This window comes from Ambystoma mexicanum, chromosome 10, assembly GCF_040938575.1.
Source record: "Ambystoma mexicanum isolate Mex_15411 chromosome 10, UKY_AmexF1_1, whole genome shotgun sequence".
Taxonomy (NCBI): domain Eukaryota; kingdom Metazoa; phylum Chordata; class Amphibia; order Caudata; family Ambystomatidae; genus Ambystoma; species Ambystoma mexicanum.
The window spans coordinates 138080736-138090507 of record NC_090932.1 but is presented as its reverse complement, the minus strand read 5'-3'; the positions used below and the strand labels follow the sequence as shown (position 1 = coordinate 138090507).

The 9772-nt window shown below is 39.3% G+C and overlaps 1 protein-coding gene across 4 annotated transcripts in view; it reads right to left on the bottom strand.

Moving 5' to 3' along the window:
- Nucleotides 1-2723: 2723 nt before the first annotated feature.
- The window catches only part of ZMAT4 (zinc finger matrin-type 4), a 2593958-nt gene continuing 2586909 nt past the window's right edge, over nt 2724-9772 (bottom strand). For 3 of the 4 annotated variants that reach the window (XM_069617626.1, XM_069617628.1, XM_069617627.1), the window contains one exon: nt 2733-3175. Coding sequence is in view for 2 of the 4 variants with exons in the window: in XM_069617628.1 (XP_069473729.1) it covers nt 3157-3175 (19 nt within the window). In the remaining 2 variants the exon portion in view is untranslated. Of the gene's footprint in view, nt 3176-9772 lie in introns of all 4 variants that reach the window. The other variant, XM_069617629.1, reaches the window with a different exon arrangement.

Genomic DNA, 9772 nt, shown 5'->3' with positions numbered 1-9772 from the left:
TGGAGTCAAGTGGTCTCCTCCCTGGTGGGCCAAGGCGTTGGAGACCCAGGAAGAGAGATTTGCTGAGCCGGGAGCTGCAGCAGTCATGATGAGCTGACCGAAGCAGAGAAGGGCCCCCCTCGAAGACAGCATACCCGGTGAGTCAAGTGAGGTTGAATGAAGCCAGGATGCTGTTGTGTGGTCTGCGTGGTGCAGGAAAGTTGTTACACTTGCAAGTGAGTGAGCGACAGCAGATGCAATGTAATTTCCAGTCGGAAATTGTGAAACACAGATGGTTTGATGCCTATAAGGATATGAAGGTTGATGAAAGGAATGGTTAGTGAATACTGAACTGTGTTGATATTGGAAAGGCTGTGGAAGGGCCTGAAAAACAGTAACTTTGAAACTGAATGAGAAGCCTGTGATTAATGGAACATTCCCAGCAGGAGAGTGAAGTGGGAATTTGCAGTTACTTTGTTTTGGACATTAAAAAAATTACAATTTTGAATACCGAACCAGACGAAAGTTGAAACTTGAGTTCATACCACATAGCTGGAGAGCAGAGCAAAACATTCCCGGATACAAAGGAACTGTGAATTATGGAAACTAATGAAAGCAAGCAAGCATTGGTGATGAATATAAAGAACTATGAATTGTGTAAACTGACAAAAAGCAAGTAATGGCAAGAGCCACAAGGAAAAGAGGAATTGCACAAGTTGAAAGTGGAAATGGTGGCAACACTCTGAGAAAGTATGATAATCCAACAAGTGGATGGTGGCAAAACACGTGTTGAAAAAAACATACGTTCAATACCGCTGTTAAGCTAAAGCAGTGGTTGTGTGACTGTGGACAAGAAGCCAATCAGGCATGTCAGTTGCGTGACCTGTAATGGGTGGACTGTCTGGTCTGACAACTGCGACTAGACCGATTACACCCCACTAAAGAGAAGACACTTGACTCATCTTTAAGGTTATGGTAGAATATCCAGAGAACCTTACATATTGTGAACTGACAGTGTTGTGCTTAATGATATTGATGAAAGAGCCAACAAGTCTGACAGCTGGAATGAATCCCCCTTTTGATTAAAAATGAACTATTTGGAATCCTGGGGAAGGGAGAATCCCTTTCCAACCAAGAGCTGGGAGAAGCTCAGCACATGTGTTCGAACACTTTTTCATTTGATGCTGACATCCCTATACAGGTTTAACAAATATATTTGAGGGCATGTATATGTTTTGGACACAAATGGAAATTTACTTTGGATTTTCTGACACAGACTATCATTAGTTTTAGTTAGGTAGGGAAATACCATTTTAGCATAGAGCAAGATAGGCCTTATCCCAACCCTTTTGTGAGTTTAAAGAATGAGTTGAAACCCAAACTTTCCTCAGTTGTCAATATCTACTTCCTGATGCCTTCACATTCCCTACAGGCCTCTGATGTCATCCAGGCAGATAACAATCAAGATGCTCTGGTTTCTGTCAAGTCACCTGACCTCTGAACTCCAATAGTGTGGAAACAATATGCACATAAAGATAAAAACAGTCATATTTGAATGCATAAATGGCACAACACTTAACTGGAGACAAGGGTGGATTTATATGAATTAACGAAAACTGACAGTAGACATTTTAAGTACAGGCAGGTGGCATGGCCAGCTGTATTAGGGATGTGACCATGATGGGTGAAGTTGCAGTGTGGAGGCCGATAAAGTGTGTGACAGAGGCAGCTAAGATGTGAGGGAACAGTGTTTGCTAGAAGGCAGATGGAAGGTTGGTTAAGAGGGTAACTCAGAGGTGAGGAGGTCGACTTTTATTTTGGTTTTGAACAAGTCAGTTGGAACTTTTTCTTAGATATCCAGGGAATGAGAATTGCATACAAGTGAAGAAAGAAAAGAAAAAGAAAAGAAGTGAGAGGAAGCACTGGCAGGGCATTTGGCCACAAGGGTAGTCGAGGAGGGGGAGCAGAGATTTCAAGAAGTCTTGCATAGCTGGATAGAAGAGGACAGATACAGTGGTGCCTTACTGTGGATATATTTTTGAACCAGGAGAAGACATTTAAATATGGCCCTATTTTACATCTGCAGCCATCCAAAGATTGACAAACAGGTTCAAAACTGATTTGTACAAATGTTTACAATGGGATTACAAATCAGTTAAAATGGCTCAAACCAATTGCAGATGGAACTAATTTAAAATATTTGAGCCCTGATTTGAGTAGTGCAAATAGATTGAGCACTTTGTAGCCAATTTCTCTGACAGTCATTTAGTTGACTCCCTTTCAGGTGTTAAAATTTTTGTTTTCAATCTTCACCTTCCTATGAAAAGTTGAACTTGTAGCCTAATTATCTGCATGTGCAAAGTGGGAAAGGAGTAAATTGCTCATGGCACCTGTGGGTTTATCTGTGACATGCTGAGTTTGTGCAAGATGCAATTTTCACATAAAACTGCATCTGCTTGTGAATAGGTCATTCTGTAAGCTTAGGGATGATTTTTTATACTGTATGTTAAACATGGGGATAAACATGGGTTAGTATCAGGAGCAGTAAAACAAATGATGCTGTGAGAGTCAGTCTTTAAATCCATATAGCTTCTCATATTGTATTGTGACAAAAAGGGAGATAAGTGCAAGACAATATGACCACTAATGGAAAACCAAAACTGTTTGAAAATTCTCAATACAATACAATAAAAAAACATAGAAAACTTATGAGAAATTAAAACAGCAAGAACGACTCATGGTAAGCATGAAGAATACATTCTGTTTATTCTTTTTGTATACAATAGATTACATCACAATCGTTATCAATCAAACTGAATATGTATACACTCTTTTAAGCTAGCTATGCATTTTTATAAAATCAGTAAAATAAATAGTTGATCTTGCATTTGAGAGTGATCATTCTTCTTCATTGTAGCCTGCTACTACTTTATTTGAGTCTTATCAGTGGATATTTAATTTCGAAAAGGTATAAATTGCATTCAAATGTGCTAAAACTCACCACAAAATAAATACACATCTACTCTCTGACCCCATACTCTGAAAAGTAAACATCAACTTTTAAAGCACATAAGAAATTGTGTATAGTCGAAGAAACACAGCCATTCTCAGTCATTATCAGGTCTTGTTTTTGTGCAGAAAACATTCTTGATGTTGAAAAGAAATTTCAAGTTTTAGTCATTCATGGCTCTTGATGCTGAAACAAAAGGAGAGAAACAATGCATTAGCGTGATTTGTGTTAATGCCCGGGACAGATTTTCTAGAAGTAAGATGCCCTTCTTAGTGGAAGTAATTGGTATCACTGCCTGTTCATTTAAAAACATAATCAAACAATATAACATCCACTCAATATGAACCACAATATGTTTATGAAACTAGTGCATTCAAATTTGACAGGAACTACGTTTCTCTCACTCTATATATATATTCAGTGAAAAGAACTTTGTTACAGGGACTTTATGGTTCCAGGTAAAACCGAAAAAAACCCTGAAATTCGCCAGTTATGGTAATCTAAGCTACCATAACTCGAGCCACAACCGTGCACTGCTAAGACTAACACCCATAACATCAAAGATGACATCACAAACGTCCCAGTAACAATGTTTTTTCCACTGAATTTCATAGGATTTTAGTAGCGCAACTTAACCATAACGTCCCTTTAACAAAGTTTATTTACTGAATTTCATAGGTTTTTAATAGCACAACTTAACAATAACCTCCCTTTACCAAAGTTATTTTTTACTGAATATAGATATACATAGTGTGAATTTGATAGGTGTTTACTAGGATTCCCTTACTGTATATACATGTAACATAGAATATACTGAACACCATGCTAGTGATTTTGATGTCCGCAGACTGTGCGTATGTGCGCGGACAGACGCGGACAAGAACAACACTACCCAAAAACTCAAGGGGTATCTTATATTGTTGTATCATGCCATATAAACACTGAACAAGTTCAAAAAGCAGCAAATGTACACATTATATGTAATAATAAATAAGAAGTGGAACCTATATATGTAAGACGTCAACCGTCCATTTAAATAGCATAGGTACTAGAATGGGATATACCAAAACAAAAAAGATATGCCACCAACATAATTACCTCACAGAAACTGCACAGCAAGAAACAACAGCAGACCTACACAACAGTAATAACACAACTTGCCAGAAACTAGTAACTAAACTTCATTTTTCTTATATATTTCTAAACTTTCTGTATTAGGTACACTAAAAGTTTTATATATTTTTTTTGTACAGAAATGTCAAATACTTTGGAATGGCTTGAAGAAAATTTCCCACGTGATGAAATGAATGAAGACAGTGATACTAATGGTAGACACTTCTCTATATAAACCAATTAATAACTAATACATTATGTGTACTTAACACATATATTTTTTAACAGACCATACAAACAGTGAAAACAATATAGCAAAAGAGACATTAGAAAACGCTCTGCAGCAAATGGAACAAAAAATGGATATGCTAATGAAACATTTTAATCTTTTAAAACATTTTGTGGAGGACCACATAAAAGAAAACATTAAATATCATTGTCCCACATGTACCTGTTTCCCCTCTCCATGTCCCAGTCAACTATCCCCAAACCCTCACCACCAAGAAAACCGATATGATGAGACTTCCAACCCTTCATCCCCTCCCATCCATCCTCTCCAAACCCCTAATTCCCCTGTATTTGTGTCAGTTTCTACTTCCCCCTCTCTTTCATACATTTTATATTTGTATATAATAATCAAATATTATGTGTGTTGTTACTTTACTCCTCTGTGTCTTATTTTTTTTTAAAAGGCAGTTAAGGTGTCCACGGACAGCGCGGGTGTCTGGAATGTCCGCAATCAAAATGGAACTGTTCTTAGAACACACTCGATGTCTGGGATGTCCACAATTAACCAAAATGGAGGTGTCCTAAGAACACTATGCCTGTCTGCACTGTCCAGAATCAAAATGCAACTGTTCTTAGAACATACTCAATGTCTGGGATGTCTGCAATTAACCAAAATGGAGGTGTCCTAAGAACACTATGCCTGTCTGTACTGTCCGCAATCAAAATGGAACTGTTCTTAGAACACATTCGATGAGCGGAATGTCCTTAATTAACCAAAATGGAGGTATCCTAAGGACACAAAACCTGTTCGTACTGTTCGTAATTAAAATGGGAGTGTCCACACTGTCCGTAGAACATCTACGCACATGCACACCACACCCATAGGTCCTACGAACATCGTGCCTGTCCGTAACTGTCCATCGCATGTGTGTCACACTTTTAATTAGTTTGAGGACCCAAACACTGTCCGTAGAACACCCGCACACATGAGCACTACTGTCCCTGCACATTTGGTGTCCTGCGGACAGCTGTCCCATTCGCGAATGTATCCACAATGTCATGATTTGAATGCACCCACGCTGAGCGTGTGTCCTTGTTTGCGGACACTGTCTGGGTCCCAGAACATTTTAAAAGTACTTTTTTGGACAATCCAAAGTATTTTACAGTAAAAGTTCACCATTGCATATGTCCCAGACAATGTCCCTGGCGATCTACATACTTTTTGGAACTTTTTGAGCCTTTATTTGGTGTTTGATGTGTCCGCGGAAATCCAGCCTGTCCGCGAAGCGTGCCCCAGCACCCCTATAAAAGGCCACACCCTAGAATTGCTCCTCATTGTGCTTCTGGCTACCTGACACAGCATTGCTTCTACTTGCATTCACTGCATTGATGCTGACTTTTGCCTGCTGTTCCACAGGTGGCGACCATGGCTGCTTCAGCTTCATCACCACCCCCAGCCTTTCCACCACCACCACCTCCCCAAGGGCCTACAGAGGGCAACAGGCGTGAGGATGCAGAGGAGATGGATGAAGAGGATGAAGAGAATGAGGTAGTGGAGTCTTGGGTGTGGCAGTTATTTACTACTCTTGATGGAGTGGCAAAAGCTTGTGTGAATAAGGTCACCTGGTGCTGAGTTGTGGAAGGCCTGGTTCGTATAGCTTTGGTAAGACATCAATGAAGCGACACCTCAGGTTGTTCCACAGTGGGGCTATTTGCAATGTTGTACCTTTTGATAAACGTAGTAGGTTGAGTTCCTCTACAGCATCCTCCATTTCCTCTCCTTTCACCACAAGAGACACTCCTGTGGGACAGTGCATCCCTCCAGCTGCCTCACAGGCCATTCATGATGCTGTTGACCCTTACCTTTCGAGGGTCACAATATTGTGTATGTACTGCAACACAATCCTCAGCAGGGGGGAGAATCTTCTGAGTGTTTTCGAGACTGTGGTCAAGGAGCAAGAGAAGGTCTGCTGCCTGTCTAAATGAGGCCCACCCTACATCTTCCTCTCTCCACCTGCCCTTTCTCATCCCCGTGGTTGGTGTCCCTTCCTTACCCTCCTTTCCCCTCCTTTCCTTGTGTGTCGTGTTTAAAAAACCAAAAAAAATATAAAACAACTAAAAAAAACAAAAAAACAGAGCCGCCTTTCACTGTTTAAAAAGAGAAGTGACAAATAAGTAGTGCATGGCCCTGTGCATTTTTTAGAATTCCATGGACATCTTAAATTTTGGAGTGCTACCCTATCAGAACCATTGCACTTTTCTATGGGAAGACGTGGTGGCTCTGAAAAGATCATTTTGGTGGTGTTTGTTTGTGTTTCAAAAACTTCAAATGATTAACACCTACTGGAAAATGTATTAATGTAATTACAAAAAAGGTTGCAATGCACTATGTATATTTCGCAGAAAAATCTGATTGCCAGCATAAGTACTCCATCTCTCTGAAAAATGTATCTGCTACAAAACATAATATTTTCATTGTGAAAAGAGGATAGGCCAACTTCTCTTAAAAAGGCACAAACAGCCTTATTGGCATTGTGCCTCGCTTTCTCCATTTGTGGACCAAATGAAGAAGAACCCAGCCACATTTGTCTCTGCACAATACGAGAAAAAATTACTTGGCAATTTGGAAACATGTCCATGACCTTCCCAAGTCCTTCTTTCATTGCAAATTGCAAAGAAATTCCAGACACATGTCCTAAACTGTTCCCTCCACAATGAATAATAATTATGTCTGGATGACGATGTGTACCAAAGTAGCACAGAGAGGTACTAAATCCAGCCACTTCATTCCACACACTCCATGGCAGTGCATTTCCACATTAAGGAATCCAAGATGTGCAGCCACTCCACAACGTTCTGCATGCACCTCCAAACAATGTATCCATGAGTCTCCCAAAATCCAGATAATCCGTTTTCTGAAACACACAGCCATAGCTATCTGTTCTTCTCTCAGGAAAAAGACTTTCTGACAAACTCTCTCCTTACACAACACACCCAGTAAACCTTATTGACCAATCCCTTGCTCTGCTCATTCTCATTTGCATGCCTCTCAACCCCAAAATCCCTGTATGTAATACACGGTGCCCACGGACAACTGTCAGGTCCACGAACATATTGAAAAATCTGAGCGTGATGAATTTAAATTTAAATATATGGACCCCATTTCCCCTTTGAGGTTGGCTCTGAAAAGAGCCTTTTTTTTATTTTTTTTTGCAGATGCTTGAGAGACACCTTTTATTTTGTATTTCATTTTGTTTGTTTTATTATTTTACTCCTAAAATCTTCACATAAGCTCCTCAAAAGCAACCCTTATGTTCCAAAACAGCATGGCATTGCCCATAAAAGATAAAGAAAAGCCATCTTCTTTGAAATAAACAGCATTAACAGAATCAATGTTCTCATTATTAGAAAAGAACATTCCAGCTCTAAGCATGTAAGCAAACATGCCTCGTTTGATTGCACACCTAGCAATGTTTTGCTGAGGACAAAAAAATAACTATTGTCCCATATTGCCCTAGGTACTAAACCAGAAAATATAACTTTAGCATTTGGAAGGACCTTCATTACTGCTTGAACCAAGTATTCCAAATCTGCCAACAAAGTTGGGCCACTGACATGGGGACTGTTCATCCTGCCCATATCTCCACAAACTTGTACAATTCCCTGCACATTGAAATTAGGCACAGTGCTCCACACCACTTCCACTCCTTTAACATCAAAATTGTTTGCCACATTCCTGCATTTAGCATACTGCTCCAAAACATGCACAAACATATCTCCAACCACCAACACCCTGACTTTCTGCACCTCTGCCATCTTCACTACACACAGCCTCTTTCAACAAAAATCCACAACCTCAACAGATGATTGACGAGACCCTAAAGTCCCCTTTCCATGCTGGATTTGCTGAAAAACCCTGGATGTAGCACGCCCTGTCTGCGGACAGCATTGGTGTCCGTGGAGCATGTAACTCTTAGACAGCCCTTCTACCTTTTCAACTTCACTCTCTGTGCCATTCCCTCATTGAATACAGCTAAGCAGTCACACAACGATCCACCAATCCCATCCAAGAACTCTACATCTAACTCCATCATCATAGTTCAGAACTTCAAATGTACTTTTGATCACTCTGAGTACAAGTCTCATGTCATTGGAAAGAACCTACTACAAAATCTACTGTACAAGTCTCCAAGGTTTCTACTTGCAGCTTCATGCATATCCACACGCATGAATACAAACTACAGGTATGCATATTTTCAGCACAGTACATGCACAACTCTTATAAATGCATATAAACATGGTAACTGCCATTAACCTGTATAACCTGAAATAAGTGAATTTACTGGAATTATTCCAATCTGCTATAATCAACTGTCACTTCCAAACGTGTCTGCTATCTAAATTATTTTTTTACTCACACAGCTATCTAAAAAAGTGTAATTTCATATTAAAAGATGGGAGAAATGACAGTATAATTGTAGAAAAATACTTAGTAGTGTATTATAAAATTACACACAGCCTGGATCAGTTCATGCATCTTTATAAACTCACACAGATAGACAGTGTCATTAGAAGAGCTCCCAGCTGTAATAACACCACTGCCTCTACATCACATCCTTCTGCTTTATTACCCACACCTTCACAAATGCACATGCCATGCTTTTCTATACAGTTTCTGCCTTTTACTCTATAAAAATAGCAAAATAAGTATACAATTATTTCTTCTATCTCCTAACATCCAATAACAGAGCCTTAAGAAACCAAATGAGTTTCATATGCTTAGTATTTTACTCATTTGCAAAGCATGTTCAACTAACAGATTCTAAGTAAAATATACAGGCTGCACATAGGCAAAGGAAACTGCATGCACAAACTATGTTCAGTTATCAAAAAACACTACTACTACAAAAATATAAGAATCAACGCCTAAATTAACAACAGTGCTATAAACACACAAAATGACTAACTTCTTTCTTTTACAATTTCAGTGAAGACCACTCTCCTGAAAAGCAGCTGCATCTGAAGTATAAACAACAACGCAGAAGAAACCTACTCTTGCCAAAATGTAAGTACAATACTACCACAATGCTCTAACTGTTACTCAAACACATGTGGGGCTGATTCATGGAATTTGTGTGGCAAAAAACGGGGATTTGTGTTCCATTCTGCCCACAAATCCCCATTTGTTAAACAGGAATTTGCAGGCAGAATGGCACATAAATCCCTGTTTTTCAGTGCACAAATTCCATGAATCAGCTCCTACAATGTTAGTATTGCAGAACAAAGAACTGTTTTAATTCTATACCATTAGATTTAGTATTAGTGCTTCTCCTCACCACCACCACGAGCTTACTTTGTATTGTCATCTGAACCCTAGTATAGTAACACACAAATACAAGAATAGCCTTCCCAACTTGTTTTAGCTGGCCATTGCACAATCAC